Below are 20,138 nucleotides of genomic sequence, written 5' to 3'. Positions count from 1 at the left end.
CACATGACACAAGTCTCAAAGATTAGGAGTTATTCTAGAAGGCAAAGCCAAGATGAGTAATCAGAATGGCCCCAAGCTCAGACGGTTATCTTTCATGTTGGCTGAGCCCTACCAGGGCCATAGCTCATAAAGCACAGGCCGTGCACTGCACTCCAGGGAGCACCGCTCATTTAGAGCCGGGGCAGCAAGCTTTTTCTGTTAAGAGCTAGGAAGTAAATGTTTTTCAGCTCTGTGGATCATATGGTCTCCACCACAACTTCTCAATTCTATATTTGTAACATAAAAGCAGCCACATATTGAAACAAATGGATTTCAATGCTTTATTTAAAAAACAGGTGGTGGGCCAGATGTGACCAATGGGCCATAATCTGTTAACCCCTTGTAGACAGAGATCCACTGATGCTTCATAAGATCTAGGCTAGAAAAGCAGCCCACCAAGGATTTCAGAAGGTTGCAGTCACTCAATGTGGGGGAAAGGTTAGAGTAGCCTTTAGTCTAGAAAGGGTGCTCTAAATAGAAAGTCTTCTCTATTTCTAAAAGTCCATGAAAATCTGTCTATGAAAGAAGAAACAGAAAAGCTGATATCACAGTCAGTTCTGAGAGCGGTAGATCTAGAACCCAGACCTCCTGGGTCCCTGGTTCTATACTCCTTCACCACAGCTCACTGCACAAAAGGCCTGGCATTCCTCAAACTTGTGGCCAGCTTACATTCAGAAATCTTCTAAATGCTAGCCAGTCAATCATGAGCCACTCACATATTCTCAGAAACCTTCCATCATTGATGCCCACATCTTGGCATCCCTGACGTCACACAGAGAAAACCCAGTGGCCAGGGGAACGCACACGATTCTCTCCTTTGGATCTAAGAACAGAGCAGGCAGAGACTGGAGGTCCTGTGTAGAAGGAATTCTTGCGGAGCTGGGATGCGGGGCAGACCTTTGTCTCATGACTCCATGTGTCCAAGAATTCATCTTGAGTCAAGGAAAGCAGAGGAGGCGACCGAAACACTAAGAAAATTTGCATCTTGGACCCAGATACACCATGATGACTTCTCATCTACATACCATCTCTCAGGAAGCAGTAAGCTGAAAGCTAAGAACTGAGTGTAGATCAAGCCACACAAATACCACACAGGACCAATGATGACATCACCGTGTCCTTCTGAAGACTCTCTGTTACACACCAACATCCCCAAATCTGAGAACAGTTTCTACAAAAACAAACACTACATTCAACAATGGTTTTAAATCTGAAGAGACAGGCAAAAACAGAGAAGTTGTTGATCTCCAACCAAATCTGCATGTACTTCATGACAGAAAGCTCAAACCCCACCCCAAATGCATGATCCTTCTGTTAAAGCTTTGATTATATTAAGCCTACTTGGCAAATGAATAGAACTTGTTCCCACTCTGGTGCCTTAAATACAATTTTTTGAAACTTTATTGAAGGATAGTTGATTTACAATGCTGTATTACTTTCTACTGTATAGCACAGTGATTCAGTTATATATAAAACCATTCTTTTTCATATTCTTTTCCATTACACTTTATCACAGAATATTGAATATAGTTCCCTGCACTACATAGTAGGACCTCGTTGTTCATCCACTCTAATAAATCATAATTTACATCTGCTAATTCCAAACTCCCAATCCATCTCTTTCCCACCTTTCAATACAACGGACAACAAGTGTTTTAGATTTGGTTAAAGCGTCTATGGAACAAAGTCACCTACCATTTGCCAAAACCGCATTTTGATCATCATCATAAGAGCCAGTGTTTCCTGGTCACTTCCTGTTTGCCATTACTTCATATGCACCTCCTCACAAGGTCCTCCCAATGTCCCAGTGAACTAATTTCTGTAGTACAGACGAGGGGGCTGAGACTTGATTTCTCTAAATGACTTAGCCAAATCCACACGGCTGGTGGAAGTCAGATTCAAACGGCAACAGCTTGAGCATGGGGCCTGTACTCATGGCTTCTACACACACGTAGGTCATCACCTACCAAACCACTGCGTTGACACAATAGCTGACCATGATTCCATTACCATCTCACAGATACCCAGTCTGAGCCTAGCAGAAGCATAAACCTCAAGTGATACAGTTGATAGTAAATGTTTTCCTTGAGGGTTTTAATAAGCCATCTTCTGCAGTCAAAGATTTAAAGAGCACACAAGTGTTTCTTGAATGCACCTAGGAAGGCTGTGCCAGGGATCCCTGTGCAAAGACCAACCTTCCCCAGGTGGCCTCATGGCTCGCTTCCTCATTCATCTGGATTTCCATCCACGCCACTTCTTCAGAGAGATTTTCCCTGACAACCCACCCAGCCTGAAACAGTCCCCTTCCACATCTCCTCACCCTGCTTAGTTGTCTCCTGCAGCATTTATCGCCACTGGGCACAGTGTGTTTCTGTATTTGGTGATCACCTGCCTTCACTGCTGGGATGTTACCTTCATGAATGAAGATACTTGGTTTTGCTCACCCCTCTATCTCCAGTGGCTAGGAAGCACCCAGCACAGAACACACAGTATCTGGTAGGAGAGCAGCAAATCAATTAATCTCTGGGTGATAGAATAACTGCTGCTTTGTACTTTTATCTTTGTGCTTAGCTGCAATTTCTAAATTTTTAGCAGTCAAGTTTTATCCCTTTTTTATAACACAGAAGTAAAGTTCTGTTTATAAAAGCCTTTCCTTTAGAGACTAGTACCCTATTATTACATAAACTCAAAGACAGAGATTATGGCTGCTTTTGGTCACTGGTAGCCTAGAGGCATGAAAACCATGTTAAATTAATCCCCTGGTGCCCTCAGATGACAGGTTAGCATGGCCAGCCAGGGGCAGGCACTCATCACGGCCTTCCCTGGCCAGCTCAGCTGCTGCTAATGGCCTTCTGCCTTTAGTGAACAACATCCTCCCTGCATGGCAGAGCCATGTGCCAACAGCTACCTTCCTAATCCTCACAGCATGCCTGGGAGTACAGAGAAGGCAGTTTCTCTACATTGCCATGTTACTCTGTCTCATGGGGGCCAGAAATGTAAGGAGAGACCAGAGCTCACAACTGTCCCCCAGAAGACACCCGCTGGCCTCCCCCAGCTCAGTGCAGGGGAGCCACCCAAGAGAAACCCTTGGAGCCTCACCTAAGAACTCCACTGTATTTCCACATCAGACACCATCAGACTCAGCTTTTACTAATCTTCTCTTTACTCCAACCCAACTGCACCCTGAAATAAAGTCTTAAATATTTACTTTGTTCTTTAGCTCATCTTGCTATAACATGTACTACTCCTATTAACCAAACTTAATGAGAGCAGTTATTGAGAAAGTTATATTAGCATAAAGTTTAGACAGGTTAATGACTGCCTTCCCTTGGGAGCTGAGCTCTACAGTTTAAGAGCTCCCCACCCTGCTCTGGAGTGAGACAGTGCAGTGAAGGGTCAGCACAGTTTCCAGAAGGCCAGACTTGGCTGTGACGAAGGCCATATGACAGCCATCGTTTAGTGGACATTCCTTCTGTGCCAATCCCTGTAGGCCATTCCCAGACCGATCCCCAGATGGCTACAGAGTTTGAAGGTCATTCTCCAGGCAAAGCCAACAGGTCCTGAAAGAAGCTCTAGGCTGAAAGCCAAGATAGGTACCGTGAGCACCGTCAACCTCTCTTCCTTCTCTGCTACATGGCAAGCCCTGTATTGCCCACAGTAGCCTTAGCTTCTGACCTGGCTGCACCACCATCTGCCCCCGAACCGCCCCCACACCCCCACCGCCCCAAGCCTGGCACGAGACCCAGCACCCTCCAGGCAGGGCTGGGTATAAAATGCACATCAATGTTTGCTGTATTATGTTTGGACTCCTCCCTTCCAACAGGGCACTAACCACAAAGGGTGGGCTCTATAGGTAAGTGGGGACAAGATGCCATGCCAGACTCCCAGCACACGTTTATCTCATCAAACACTTGCCACGCATGGGGGGAACATGGGCATCACTATGTCTCTGGCACCTATTACAAAGCTGCTGCTAAGTCGCTTCAGTCGGGTCCGACTCTGTGCGACCCCAAAGACAGCAGCCCACCAGGCTCCCCCGTCCCTGGGATTCTCCAGGCAAGAACACTGGAGTGGGTTGCCATTTCCTTCTCCAATGCATGAAAGTGAAAAGTGAAAGTAAAGTCGCTCAGTCGTGTCCGACTCTTCGCGACCCCATGGACTGCAGACCACCAGGCTCCTCCATCCATGGGATTTTCCAGGCAACAGTACAGGAGTGGGGTGCCATCGCCTTCTCTGACGACAAAGCTAAGACTCTGCAATAGTAAGAAATCACCGACAGCAGGTTAGAAAGGGGACTGAGAGTTCTGCTCAAGATCATTTGATACCAACTGTCCAGTCTGTGAGTGCTAGAAGCTTCCAGGAATTTTGTTCCCCAGGTCCAGTTTTCTCCAGGAAAAATGGCATGAGAACTGGGTGGTTCACACACTCACCAGGCACTGACCATCTTCTGCCCGCCTGGCCCACAGGTCCAGCCCTGAACTGCGTCCTTAAGCTGTGCATGTCCGGGTTCCCAAACCCTACTGAGCTCTTATTCTGTGTGTGGCCTTCAGTGTTTTCCAAGGAGTAAGTCACAGTCTTCACAACAGCACCACAGCCCAGGTCCTCTAATCCCATTCTACTGATAAGGAAATTGACTGGGTTTCTCCAAGGACACATGGCTAGGACGGGGAAGAGCTGGGATGTGAACCCAAGCAGTCAGGGTTCAGGGTCTGTACCAGAATCCTATGACCGCGGGTTGACCACCCTCCCCTCCCACTAGACTTCACTTGCTGTTCACCATGGTCCTTTCATAATGACTCTGTTTCAAGAGCCCATTTCCAGCTGCACCCAACAAAGAGGAAAGTCTCCACTGTAGATGCTGACTTGGGAAGTTCACCAAGATGAGACATCAAGACAGCTTTAAAGCAGTTCAAGACTTGTGGTTCCCAAGGCGGGGGAAGGTGGAGAGAAGCAGACAGGGAGTTCGGCATTAGCAAAGGCACACTATTATACATAAGGATGGATAAACAATAAGATCCATGTAAACCATAATGGAAAAGAATATGAAAAAAGAATATATATGTATATATATGTACAACTGAGTCACTTTGCTGTGCAGCAGAAATTAATACAACATTGCAAATCAACTATACTTCAATAAATTTTTTTTTTTAAAGGAGTTCATAGTGTAGCTGGTCACCTCAGACAAAGCACATCAAAATGCACCGTAAACCCTCTGTCAACCCGTGACAGGAGCCCCTCCGCTGACTCTGTCAGTGCAAGAGACCTTCAGTCCGGCACGAATGGACCTGGGAGGCTGTGATCATGCACATGGGATATGCCCAATGTCCACAGGCCAAGGAGGGACAGAAAAGGAGACCGCCATGAAATGAGGTCAGCAGGTTGAACCATGGGGCAACTCAGAACCTCTTCTCCACGTTTCAAACTGGACATCTTTTTCCTTCATTTCTAAACTCAGCCAAGAACTTCAGACCACTTTTACCACAGAGGCTGCATTTCTTCTTTTTCTGAGATCCAACGAGGACAGAAAAAACTGAACTGGCACCTGATTTTCATTGAGGCTGCCTAATTTTAGAAGCTAGGGATATGCAAAGCAAAAGCATGGCTTAAAAGAAAATCCCTCAAAACCGCAAAAGCCTCTGAACGGAAAAATCCTTTTCAACCACGTGGAGACAGAGACAGTCCCCTGCTTCCATCCAAACAGCTTTCATTCCAAAATGTTGCTGGGTTTGTACATCTCAGGATCTAGGTGGCTTCTATTGAAGTAATGTGTTAAACAGGTAGAGAGAGGATGAGGCGGCAAAGACAAGGGAACATCTTGGGTAAAGCATATGCGGGGCTGTCACTGTGGAATGTCTTTTGAATCAATACCATATGCAAGCTGATAGCACAACTGTATACACATACCTCATTAAGCCAAATTAGAGCAAGTGGGATCTGTCGCCTTCTGATTAAAACAAACACGTCTAATTTTGGCATGTCCTATCTCCCATCCGCAGAACCACCCTGGAGGCATTTTCATAAACACAGTAAAGCCTGCACAAGTTCCCAAGGCCAATGCCATGCACGCTCCTAAGGGCTGCTGTTCCCCCTGATGCCTTCCCTCAAACAGCTGGGGAAGCATGGGATCCTCCCAAAAGGATACTCACTCTCACTTTCTGAAATGGAAAAAGCCACTTTGAAGTGTCAGTAATGAGTCCAAAAGCACTAAGACTGGTGTCCCGCCTCTCTTCTGCAAAAACTCTTCATTCAGAGAAATCCCTAATATAAGACTTCCCTGGTGGCTCAGATGGTAAAGAATCCACCTGCAATGCTGGAGACCCAGGTTCGGTCCCTGGGTTGGGAAGATCTTCTGGAGAAGGAAATGGCTACCCACTCCAGTATTCTTGCCTGGAGAATCCCATGGACAGAGGACCCTGGCGGGCTACAGTCCACGGGGTTGCAAAGAATCGGACACAACTGAATGACTAATATTTTTCACTTTCAATACAGTGTAGCTGGTGAGAATTCTTTTTTAATCCTACTCACATTTTCATAATTACCTGTGAAAAAATGACAAAGTAAATTACCTTATTATGGAATCATAATTTCCAGAAAGCACAGGAAAGCAAAAGTATTTTTCCTTCTGAGCAACTTAGCAGTCAACTTTGTAGGTACTTTCAGGAATTCCTAAAATATTCAGGAAACTGCCAAGGCAGCAGACACAGTGATTCAGAACTGAGAGTGTAGACCCCAGTGTTGTGCTAAAAGTTTCAGAACTGTGGCTGACCTGGTGTGTGGCCAGGATGTGTTCAGTTGGACAAACATTCATTGAGAACCTGCTATTTACCAGGCTCCCTGCAAAGGCGGAGACCTGGGTTCGATCCCTGAGTTGGAAAGATCCCTTGGAGAAGGGAAAGGCTACACACTCGAGTATTCTGGCCTGGAGAATTCCATGGACTGTATAGTCCATGGGGTCACAAAGAGTCAGACACGACTGAGCAACTTTCGCTCACTGCTATATACCAGGCTTAAGGGCTGAAAGGGAAAATACAGGCTATTTTGCCCATGCCTTTGAAGGGCTTGGAGCCTGGCTGTGGAAATGTCCAGGGATCACATAGTAGTTGTGGGGAATGTAAAGCATAAAGAAATCCCTGAGAGCAAAGGACCTCAAGGAAGCCTTCTTATGGGAAACGGTGCATTAGGTGAGTCTTGAAAAAATACGATAAATAAAGGTAAGCTAGAAAAATGGAGGGCATCCAGGTTGAGGACAAAAACAAAGCAACATTTTAGGCACACACAAACAGCACGTTGTAGGCTGGGCCAGTTCCTAGAAGGGCTGGGGCACACACTCAGGCATAGCAGCATTTAAATTGGAGGCAGGAGACTTCTCCAGCCATTCAGCAGTTAAGACTTCGCCTTCCAATGCAGCGGGCGAAGGTTTGATCCCTCCTCAGGGAGCCAAGATCCCACATGTCTCCCGGCCCCAAATCCAAAAACATAAGACAGAAGCAACACTGTAACAATTCAATAATGACTTTAAAATAAAATGGGGGAGCAGAAAGGCTAGCATTCCAGAAGCCTTGTCCTCTGAACCCTGCTGGAAAGAGAAGCCTGGGCTGGGCTTATGACGACTCTGGAAATCCAAACCATACATGATAGGAGTCCCTGATCATTGTCTATGTCTATCTGCTTGCTTGGAATCTTTTTAGGGACACTCTCCCATCATGAAATCTCAGGGTGACCTGACTGGGCGATGCAGGCCCAGTCAGTCAGGAGGTTACTGCACACTGTCAGTGGGTCGTGGAGAGGCATACACTGCAACCCAAGCTGTTCCCAAATAGTATTGCCAGAAATCTAGAGTCTCCGGCGACATTTCTGCCACCACCCTGTGAGGATGGCCAAAGAGTGACGCCAGTGCTGTTGGAAGTACCGCTGAGGTTCCTGGAGATGGTTCCAAGCCTGCCTGCACTCAGCAGTGTGATCTCGGCCTCATCTTACGAACCTGCCAACTACATGGGCCCCCAATTCTATTTCTGTTTGATTACTGATAAATACGTGGATTTCCTCTCAGTACTGATAACGAAAGTCTCTAAGAACGGACAAAACGGTCAGTTGGGGAACTTCAAGTTTAAAGTGCTCAAGGAAGTAATATACGTGTATGAAAATATTTTCTTAGCCATAAAACACTATTCAAGTATCAGTTATTAGTTTCACTGGTGATATTAACAACTAGTCAGTATTATATTACATATAAGATTAACAACTAATAATTAGTCAATCTGGTCTTCATTCTTATATCAATATTCCAAATGTGTAGCCTTTAAACCGTAACTAACAATGTTTATTTAGTGCTGACTTTGCAACACGTATGTTTCTATGTAGTTTGCTGATCTCACTTAACCTTCATAAACAACCCCCATTATTATTATTGGGGGACTATTGGGCACTATTATTATCTTCCCAATTTTATAGAAGAGGAAATGTAAGCCTTGAAAGATTAAGAGAGACTCCCTGGTGCTCAAGGGGCTAAGAATCCACCATACAAGGCAAGGGACTCAGGTTCCATCCCTTGTTGGGGAACTAAGATCCTACACTCTGTGGGGCAGCTAAGCCTGGGTGCTGCAACCACTGAGCCTGTACACCACAACTAGAGATGCCCACGTGCCACAATGCAAGACTCCCACACTCCACAGTGAGGATTCCATGTGCTGCAACTAAGACGTGACACAGCCAAATAGATAAATATAAAGAAAAAGAAACATTAAGAAACAGACCCAATGTCACGAAGCAGAATAGGGTGTGAGCCTGGGTAGCATGGCACCCCACTCCAGTACTCTTGCCTGGAAAATCCCATGGACGGAGGAGCCTGGTGGGCTGCAGTCCATGGGATCGCTATGAGTCAGACATGGCTGAGCGACTTCACTTTCACTTTTCACTTTCATGCACTGGAGAAGGAAATGGCAACCCACTCCAGTATTCTTGCCTGGAGAATCCCAGGGACGGGGGAGCCTGGTGGGCTGTCATCTATGGGGTGGCACGGGGTCAGACACGACTGAAGTGACTTAGCAGCAGCAGCAGCAGCATGGAACAAACACTGCCTTTCACATCCCTCATCTCCTGAGAACTAATGCTCCAACTTCCTTTAAACTGGTATTTCTAAACAAATGGCTTGCAGCAAAGCAATTTATACTCCAAAGTCCACATTAACACATGGCAACTGTCTTTCCCAAATCTTGCCTTTGCTGGCTTCTTTCCTCCATAAATGCACCACCCCAGTGTTCCATCATGCAAGCTCCATCCTCGAGAATCGTTATGACGCCTCCCCCCTTGCTGCCTCCCATGGTCCACCAGCAACCCCGTCAGGTGAGCTCCACCCAATGTGGATCTCAAATCCTCCCCTCCCTAGCCTCCCTCACACTCTCTTTCAGTCCTTCTACACAAGTCAACTAAACTTTCACCTGGCTTCTCTATGACCCCCTTTGAAAGCATTCTGCATCCACATTTTTCTCTGAAAATATAGACCTCATCTAATCATCTACCTGCTTTAAACCTTCATCAGCTGTCACTGCATACAGAATAAGACAGAAACTCCTTAGTACTACATTAAAAACTCTTCGCAGATCCCCCAACCTACCTTTCCTGTCTCATCTTCTTTTATGTTGCTCCAGTTAAGGTCTGGAAGGTATTTCATGCTGTGAAGTAGATCTTTAGGGACCTCTCTTGCTTCCCTTAACTTAGTTAAATTACTCGCTCATATCTAGATAATTATATACTCTACTTAAAATTAATAAAATGGAATTTCTTCTAAAACATCCTGGTAATTTAAATCCACTCTCTCCAAATACTTTGCCATCATTATTCTGAATTAGTGGCTCTTTTATGAAAAGAAATAATTATATTCTATATAAGCCAGAGTAAAATGCAAATTGCCAAAATTGTACGGTTTGGGTCCAGGAAAGAGGCTTCTTAAGGTCAGAATCCTAGAACAGTCTTCTGGGAGTGTATAACATTTTTCAAAGGTTTCAAAGACCAGTTGCAAAGCTAAAAGTGGTGAGGCTTGCAAACTGCCTTGGTAGGAATGGGGAAGGAGACTAAAGGTTTCAGCTGGTGATCAGGAAACCTCAATGTCTCAAACATCTTTCTCCACTGATCATAAGTGGGAAAACCAATTTTCAACAATGCCTTACAGATGAGGGTTTCTGAACTACCACACAATTGACATTTGGGGCTAGATAATTCTCTGCTGTGGGCCAGCCTGTGCACCACAGGCTGTGCAGCAGCATCCCTGGTTCTGTCTACTAGACATCACAACATTCTCTGTTGTGACAACCAAAACTGCCTGGGGGGAAAAAAAAACCTCAGGCAGTTGAGAACCAATGATATTAATATCCAGGCACAGAGAAATCAGAACTACAATGAGATATCACTTCACACCAGCCAGAAGAGCTATCATCAAAAAATCCACAAACAATAAATGCTGGAGAGCATGTGGAGAGAAGGGTGTCCTCCTAGACTGTTGGTGGGAATGTAAATTGGTGCAGCCACTATAGAGAACAGTACGGAGGTTCCTTAAAAAACTAAAAACAGAGCTACCATATGACCTTGCAATCCCACTTCTGGGCATATATACGGAGAAAAACGAGAACTGAAAGGTGCATACGTGCACCCAAAGTTCAGTGCAGCACAGTTTACAACAGCCAAGAATGGAAGCAATCTAAATGTCCACTGACAGAGGAATGGATAAAAAAGATGAGGCACACACATATAATGGAATACTACTCAGCCATTGAAAAGAATGAAATAATGCCACCTGCAGCAACATGGATTGACCCAGAGACAGTCACACCGAGTGAAGTCAGAGAAGGAGAAATACCCTAGGACATTCCTTACGTGTGGAATCTAAAAAGAAATGATGCAGATGAACTTACAAAACAGAAAGAGACTCACAAACTTAGAGAATGAACTTACGGTTGCCGGGGGAAGGATGGGAGGAAGGGATAGTTGGGGAGTTTGGATGGACATGTACACACTGCTATATGTAAAATGGATTACCAATAAAGACGTGCTGTATAGCACATGGAACTCTGCTCAATGTCGTGTGGCAGCAGGGATGGGAGGGGAGTTTGGGGGAGAATGGATACACATATATGTATGGCTGAGTCCCTTCACTGTTTACCTAAAACTATCACAAGCCTATACCCTAATCCAAAATAAGAAGCTTAAAAAAAAGAAAAGAAAAATACCCAGGCACACAGGTCAGCACCACTCCTCCTGAACTGTATTTTCTTCCTTTTCCTCCTTCCTTGTGATAAAAATCAAACTGCCCTTGACCACACAAAGTGAAAACCAGACCAACAAAGACATCCATTCTCTGAGATGGTACTAAAGGGACTGTTTCTGACAAGTAGCCAAATACTTACTGCCCCCTGTGCAAAGAATGACACAGAAAAGGACAGGTAGATGGACAGAGATACTGGTTTCTTGCCCAGATTAATAAAAAATCTTTCTTTAATTAATAAAGATCAGTCTTCTCTCTCTCCTTTCTCTCAGGCAGCACCTGGAGTGCCACTGACAGGCTGAAACCTGATCCTGGGAAAGTCTTCCGCTGCGCTGGTGTCTGGGCGGGGCTGGGACACCCCAGGTGCTGGGCCAGCATATCTGATGTCACAGGGACACAAACAAGGCAACAGCACAGGTGTGACTTCATTTCAAGGTCCATTAGCAGCACCAAGAGGGGAGAAGCTGCACTTCCAAACACAGTCCCTGGAACTCAGCAGGAACATTTTTTAATTTTCGAATGCTAAGGATAACAATTGTGGTTCTTTTCTTGAGAACAACATCCCAGTTCAAATACATCGCACTTCAACTCCAAATACTAGAATATGTTGCATGCTGAAACTGACATTTGGAAAACGCAGGGCTGCCTAACGTTCAATTTAGACTCAGTATCAGAAAGCATCCTTTTGAGCTGTGCCTGTATTTTCGATTTTGCGAATGTTTCCCAATTCATTCACCTTGCAACTGTAAGCGATCATAGCACAAGCGGATGGATGTGGTCATGATGTTCTGTCTTCTAGTCAACTGTCAGCACTGGCCAGTTATTCAGCCGATGCTGAATGACAACAGGCCCTTGAGAGTATAAATGAATAAATTTGCACACACTAGTGCCCACACTCCTGCCTCCCTGTCCCTCACTAGAGAGCTGCACAATATCCCCACTCCCCACAAATATTACAGCCTAGAGTGGGAACCATTACATACTATAAGGGCTCCAGAGCACCAAATCACCCACGGGAAGTTCAGTCATGGTCGAGAAACACGGAGTTGTATTTCTTAGATGGTGTCTGCCACTGTTGTCTAAAACAAGAAAATGAGAAGCCAAGTCCCACTTGTAAGCAAATCCCTGTACATGTAAGTGGAGAAGGGGAGCTACAGGGAGGAATTCCTTGCAGAAGTGAAATGCTGTCCCCTCCAGCATAATCCAATCCATGTGGACAGTACTTACTAAACACCTTCAACAGCCAGGCTTTGAACAAGACACAGATGGCCAAACAAGGACAGAAGCAGACAATGACAGTCCTCAGCAGGCCAGCATTTTCACATCACACACCTGTAGCTCTTTACCTTTCCCCATGTCAATACATGGCCAAGAACCACCAACCCTGACCTATTCTCTCCACTTCAGAATTCAAAATCACAAATCCAGAGAAAAGCAGAATTGGTCTTTCAAAAAAAAAAAAAAAAACCCAAGTGTCATTCCCAAAATAAGTAATTTTGACAAGGAAATATACAAGTTTTATCACTGATTAAACCTGCAGAAATCATGATTTCTCATGATTGAAAAGTTTTTTTCTTTTCATTTCTTTGATTCACCTTCCTCTTCAGTAAGATAAAGATTGCTCAAAAATGCAGTTCAAATCTCGTTCTTTACTTTCCTAAAGTCCATTTCCACCACAATTTCTCTAGGGGAACATTCATTTTCACATAGTAAAAAAGCCCTAGAGTAATAAATTTGGCAAGACAAGCCATTTTGGATAAAAATCACATACAACATAGTTAAACAGAGCAAGGAAAGGGGAGACACACACACACACATATCCCTAAAAAGAAAATAAATTTAGAGAATTCTTCTTCAACTGCTATGGTATCCAATTTAGATACAGTTTATAGTCAACCAGAAGATATATCAGCGAGCAATAAGACACAACAGTAAGCAATCAGAAACATCCGTTAGCAATAAGACACCAGAGTAAGCAGTTAAAGACACACCAGGGAGAACATTTCTGAGCAATTACCACATGTCTTAATGCAGCGAGCGGGGAAGAACAACTTCACTCAACTAGGATTGGAACCCTATAAAAAACGAACTCTCATGGCTCAAAAGCCACCCCTGCTATGACAGGAGGGATGTGAGAACTGCTAGCCTGGCAAGGATCAGGGAAGAGGGCAAAGAAGCCATGAGGGGCTGACCACAAACTAGGACTGGGAACTTCAGTGCTCTGGCCCTCTTCGTGGCACACTAACCCACAGACCTGGCAAATAAAGAATACGTGTGTGTTCTCTGACAAGATATCACGGCCCCTCCGACCTTTGGAGGAAATAGAGGCGGATGCCTGCATTCTTCACGTCACATCTGTAGTCACTGAGGCGAGGCTAGCGCAGTGTCTGGCAGGGGAGCATGTGCACGCACACACACAAGGAAGGATGACATTTCTTTTTGTTGTGGTTTAACACACAGGTCAGCCAAAGAAACAGACCCTCAGACAGAAAGAACTTCCATTTTAGACAGGATATTAAGTAGTCCAGGAAACTGTCAGCTCTCTAGGAACCCTGAAGAAAATGGGAGCACATTTTTCTAGACTCACCGTTTGAGATGATTCACAAAATGGAAAGCCAGGAGCGGGGAAAACAATCTCTTCTCTGCTTGGCACTACGAGGTCTTTACCTCAGTCCCACCCCATCCCACATACTTAAACTCATAAAACCTGTGAAAGCACTTACTTCTGAGATGCTGAGAAGAATAAACAAAAGCAAGGCTCCAAGTCCCTCCAAGGCTCAGGAACTGGAAACAGTTTAATGGCAGAGAATGGCCACTTTCCTCTCCTTCCTTCTAACTTCTTACCTGGGTAGCAATCCATCTCTACTCTGTGTCTCCTCCTCAATCCTCAATTGCCTCCGTCCTAACCACCTTCTAAGTTTACCTTCCTATCAGAAGCCTTCCAAAGACAGCCCCTCTTACAGTGACCATAGTTTGTGTTATCCCATGCATGTGTATTATTTTTCTAATTGGCCAGTAAAAATCTCAAAGGTATGGAGCGTGTCACGCACGAAAGATGAAAACAAGTAAGAATGAGGTTAGTTATCAAAGGCAGAACTTTAAATTATCTTTCCAAAAAGGAAAGATAAAAAACCAAGTACTCTGGTTCTATAAATATTAGTAAAAGCACAGTACCAGTGGCACTTTTAAAGAAGCCCTTTTCAAATCCAATGACTTTATGCAGAGGTCCCCAATCTTTTTGGCACCAGGAATCGATTCAATGTAAGACAATTTCTCCATGGACAGGGAAGGGGGGGGTGGTTTCAGGGTGACTCAAGTGCATTACATTTATTTGCACTTCATTTCTGTTACTATTGTATCAGCACCACCTCAGATCATCAGGCATTAGATCCTGGAGGTTGGGGACCCTTGACTTAGAGAATGTGCTTAGAGATATTTGTTAACCAAGTGTACTAGCTCCAGGCAAGGGTCAGGGACTCCATTTGAAAAGAGTGGTCACCGCCTCCATCACATTTCATTCCACAATTGTGTACCCTGGGACTTGAAACTCAGACAGGAAATCTCCCTGTGAGCCTGGCACACAAACAAGACAGTCAGAGGCAGCAAGATCCCTTATCAGGGAAGAGAATGATGGTAGACACGTGGACACGGGCCCTCCAGGACAGATGCAGTGGGAAGCAGCGATGCCAGAGACGGAACACCACCCTGCCCCCTACACACACAACCCTCTGAAACAGGAACCTACAGAACTGCCAGGAAATCAGAGAGGACCTTCTCAACAGCACTTCTTACTGGGAACAGGGGTGGAGGAGTGGAGGCTGGAGAGGCCTGGGTTCCATTTATTAATAAGCAGCTCAGCACAGTGGGAGGTTTTCTTGTCTAATTACAGAAGCTGCTGGAAACTGCAAGGAAGACAGGATTTATGGCCCAGATGACACTGCCTCTGTGTTGTAATTAAAAGTTATTTTTAATGCCTCTGTTTGGTCAGATACTTTGGATTATTAGAAATATAGTTTGCAATTTAAAACTTGCTAAAGGGCAGAGAACACAGCAGAAAAGTAATACAACAAGCCTGCTTAATGTGAAACAGTTAAATGTTTTGACACTGGGAGGTAGGAAAGGAAAAGAATCTTGTTCCACTTAAGGCTGTGAGTTTCCTATAAGAAAGGGAGAGAAAAACAAGCCAGAGAGGATACTAAAGTCGATTTTTAAAATTTCGAAAGTAACCCAGCTACTTCTTTTATCTATTAGCTAGAGCTTGTATACCACCCACCAGGAGTATAGACAACGCATTCACAGCCATTCACTCAAAGCACCTAATCCTTACCCTCATCAAAGCTCTTTGCTTTGTCCTGGGTCCCCAGGAAATGACAGTGGTCACCCTAACAAGGCCAAGGCCTAGCTTAACCACAAAAGCCAAGAGGCCAACGTCAGGGCAGAGCAATGCTGGGGAGGCGGCGGCGGAGGAGTGGGTGGGTGGGTCCAAATGTGAGCTGTGGACAATACACGTTGGGTATGTTATGGGGATTGTTTCAAATTCATTTCCCTTCTTTTATCCAAGAGTCCAGTTGCAAGAAGGGGGTCAGACACACACATCCAGGTGTCCACAAGAGGCTACAGCATCAGGCCAAGATCAGACAGGGGCCATCTATTCCCCGAATGCCATTTCTAGAACGCCTGTTTCCCCGGATACACAAAGGAGGCAAGTCTGCCATGGCTCTCCTTTAACAGCAGGGAGGAGAGAATTTATTATGTGGAACAGACTTTTGAAATTGTTTGATGAAAATGGGGAGGGGAAGGAACATCTACCTGGTGTGAGCCTCCCAGATCACCTCTGTATTTCCTTTATCCCTGCTATGAATCTTCTCATTAAAAGTAATTCCAGGAGCTCATTATGGGAAACATATCACAGAAACCACCCAATATTACACATCATGATGAGACTGTAAAAGCCTTTGAACATATTATCCAAAAATAAATTTAAAGTTAGGGTTATAGGGACCATACTAAGTTGATGGGATTTATCTTATATCAATAAGAACCACTGTGCCCCTGTGGTTCTCTTCCTAGTTCAGAGCAGGCCTTGACTCCACGTCTGGGCATAGACTCATGGTCCTTACCTGCCACATTAATTTTCTCAAGTAAGCTGGGAACAGGTGTGGTGGAGTTGGTCAAGTTTGTCCCTGTGCTGTTGCTTACGAGGTTGTCCACCTTTGACTCCAACTTGCCAATGCGCTGCAGAATGTTATCCAGCAAGACAGCAAGAGTCTTCTTCAGATCTGCAACAGCAAACATGCACAGGATTTAATGCAACAGCTCAGACATCCTCCGGTCCCCCTCACATCGGCCTGACACACACATGCACACTCACGCTTGCTCTCTCTTTCCCTCCCTCTGATGTGAAGAACAAAATGTGGCAATTCAAAAAGCACCCCATGAAGACCTGTCCTAACAAACTCCACCTGAAAGGCAACAGAGGCCGCACTCAAGGGGCCCAGAGAGTCCAAAACACATCAGTTCGCTCTGTAACACAAGCTTCACAGTAAGTGACATAAAACTGTTCAGCTAGTAGGTTGAGAGATGCTGTTATTTAGCATCCTACCAAAGCATTCAATTCTTCCTCCTCTCAATGGTGGTTACTAACACACAGAATGACAAGCCCCAAATGCAAGAAGGCCTTGAAAACGTCCAGATCAAGTTCATTGTTGTTGTTGTTTTGTCTGTTTTTTAGTGCTGTATACTCTTGGGCTTCCCTGGTGGCTCAGAGATCGGGAGACCCGGGTTCGATCCCTGGGTCGGGAAGATCCCCTGGAGAAGGAAATGGCAACCCACTCCAGTACTCTTGCCTGGAGAATCCCATGGACAGAGGAGCCTGGTGGGCTACAGTCCACGGGGTCGCAAAGAGTAGGACACGACTGAGTAACTTTACATTACTTCACACTCTTGCAAGTCCCAATTTTTTGAAAAGTCTTTACTGCTGTTGGTTACATATAGTAATACTTAATAAAAAGTTATGGGCTTTCCTGGTGGCTCAGCAGTAAAGAATACACCTTCTAATGTAGGAGATGCGGGTTCAATCCCTGAGTTGGGAAGATACCCTGGAGAAGAGAACGGCAACCCACTCTAGTATTCTTGCCTGGGAAATCCCATGGACAGAGGAGCCTGGCAGGCTACAGTCCATGGAGTCACAAAAGAGTCAGACACAATTCAGCGACTAAATAACAAAACAAGATAAAAGCTACAGTTTCAGATTTCAGATATGCTGGATAATCCAAAGTTAACTATAATGCAATTTAGAAGCACACTTAAAGACCAGATTCATTCATTTATTCAAAGTGAAAGTCGCTCAGTCATGTCCGACTGTTTGCAACCCCATAGACTATACAGTCCATGGAACTCTCCAGGCCAGAATACTGGAACGGGTAGCCTGTCCCTTCTCCAGGGGATCTTCCCAACCCACGGATTGAACCCAAGTCTCCTGTATGGCAGGCAGATTCTTTACCAGCTAAACCACAAGGGAAGCCCAAGAATACTGGAGTGGGTAGCCTATTTCTTCTCCAGTGGATCTCCCCAACCCAGGAATCGAAAGGGGATCTCCTGCATTCCAGGCAGATTCTTTACCAACTGAGCTATCAGAGAAGGAGTTCATTCATTCAAGATATTAATTAAACCACTACTATGTGCCAAGCATTGTTCTAGATGCTGGGACCATTTTCTTCTGGTGCTGACATTTAAGAGTTGATTCTCTTTCTTACATATCTGCCTATGGGTTACAGAGAAATGTACTTCTCTCCAGATAAATTACAGACGCATTATCTTCAGGCCTACATAAGTATTTACTAAGTTTGTATACAAGGTAATCTACACAGAGAGAGAGATTAAGTTAGCCCCCTCCTCTGGAAACTCAAAGACAGTCTGACTTGAACATGTGAGAAAGGCAGGAGGACCACAGGGCAGCAGCTATGTGAACAGAATCCAGACTCACTTATGAACTGGGAGTGTGCCAGGGGAGCAGGATGCAGCAAAATCCTGAATTCAGACAAAGGGGAACCTTCCATTCTGCTGGGAACAGAGCAGACTTGCCATGAACAGGTGCTCAGATCTGGCCAGGAAAGAAGCACACACTGGGCCAATCCACCAACCCCAGAGCACAGCCAATGACTGTCCACTAACAAGCAGGCAGCCTTTCTACTTCCAGTCAAGAGAGAAACACTAATCCGACAGAAACAAGACACATAACTGACATGGACATGCAAGTTTGCATTCCCGGGGTTAACAGACAGCATCACTGAAGCTCACTAAAGACTGGAAACAGAACCCACACCTTTATCCTGGAAGTCTGGATCTTTGTGCTTAGCATAATCTCAATCTCCCCAGCACTCCCAACACCAAACCCAAGACTTCTTCCCAGCATTAAGACCTGTAGCAGTCTCTTCATTCAGTCTCTCTAACAAACATCTGACCAGGTCTACTTTTTATTCTTCATTGAGGATGTTACCCACAGATTCTAAGACAAGCTGGCCATGCAAAAGAGCAATTGTCCAAAAATAAGATTATAACAAAGAAGGTTAAATAGGAACTAAGAGCTCCTGAATGTCTATCAGGTGCCATGCACATATATAAGGAACTGCATTTATTAATAACTTCACATTCTCCATGAAGCAGGTGTGACTTCATTTCACAGATGAGAAAACTGAGGTTCACAGATAGGAAGCAATATGCTCGTGGTTCCAGACATACAAAATCACAAATGGGGACTCGACTCAGGTCTGCCTAATTCCCAGATGCCTTGCTGCTACCAGCCAGAAGTCAAGAGCCAGGGCTGAGAAAAGAAACCAAGTGTGAAATTCAGTGACTTTCAGCCTAGCGATTAAGGGCTTAGACTCTAATCACTTCCTAGGTTTGAGTCCTCACTCTCCACTTCTGTACCCTTATTTGTAAAAGAGTGAAAAGAATAAGCCTACCTCTTTGGCGTTATAATGAGACATAATGAGTTAATATTTGTAAAATGTTTTGAACACTGCCTGGCACATAATAAGTGCTACATAACTGTTACATAGGTAAGTTAAAAAAATAAAACCTTTGGAAAACGCTCTCATCCTTCCTAGAGAAATCTCTCCCCCAGTGATGCAAAGCTTTATCGTTTTATCCAAAGGGTCATAAGATCACGCTCCTCGGAGGCTGCAGCCTGACAATCAGTGTGACTCACAGCCTGTCCCTGACACATCATTAGCTGGCACAGACAGCAGGAGTCAGCCACCAACTCTGGTCTTACACTGACTCTGAAGCACTGACTGCCTCTCCAGAGTTCTGAAGATTGCCAGAGGCTAGCCACACAGATGGGGGCCATGGTGCTGCTCAGAGGTGGCTGCGTGCACTCTAAAGAAACCACTCCTCAGATAAATGATATCCATCTCCCTTGCCCTGCCTCCCAATCTCAACGTCTTTGCCCAGAGCCTGAATTGTCAGCCAAGGCATTCACGTGTAAAAAGGGCATTTAACTCTTACCAGCAATTGTAGTTAGCCATACACAGAGGCCCGATCTGCTAGTCTGGCTTTACTCAGGTTTCTCAGTTTCTACGCTATTGACACTTTGGCCAGATAATTCTTTGCTTGCCAGGAGGGTGGGGAGCAGGAGGAAGGAGGCTATCCTGTACTGTAAGGTGTCTGTAGCATCCCTGGACTGTAGCCACTAAATGAGAGTAGCAATCCTCCTGTGTGAACCAGAAATGTCTTCAGACATTGCCAATGTCCCTTCTGGGGAGTACAACTGCACTCCATTCAAGAACCACTGAATTAAGCACATTCTCCCAACGCTTGTCTTCCGCACTGCCCTTCT

The 20,138-nt window shown here is 45.0% G+C and overlaps 1 protein-coding gene across 4 annotated transcripts in view; it reads right to left on the bottom strand.

Annotated features, from left to right (window-relative positions):
* MGAT5 (mannosyl (alpha-1,6-)-glycoprotein beta-1,6-N-acetyl-glucosaminyltransferase) overlaps positions 1 to 20,138 on the bottom strand; it is a 402,706-nt gene that overhangs the window by 212,425 nt on the left and 170,143 nt on the right. For all 4 annotated transcript variants that reach the window (XM_018062080.1, XM_018062074.1, XM_018062092.1 and 1 more), the window contains one exon: positions 16,420 to 16,578. In XM_018062080.1, coding sequence (XP_017917569.1) covers positions 16,420 to 16,578 — 159 coding nt within the window. The remainder of the gene's footprint in view (positions 1 to 16,419; positions 16,579 to 20,138) is intronic.

The sequence above is a fragment of the Capra hircus genome, chromosome 2 (genome assembly GCF_001704415.2).
Source record: "Capra hircus breed San Clemente chromosome 2, ASM170441v1, whole genome shotgun sequence".
In the NCBI taxonomy this organism is placed as follows: domain Eukaryota; kingdom Metazoa; phylum Chordata; class Mammalia; order Artiodactyla; family Bovidae; genus Capra; species Capra hircus.
Note: the sequence above shows the minus strand (reverse complement) of the source record. Positions and strands in the feature narration are given on the sequence as shown.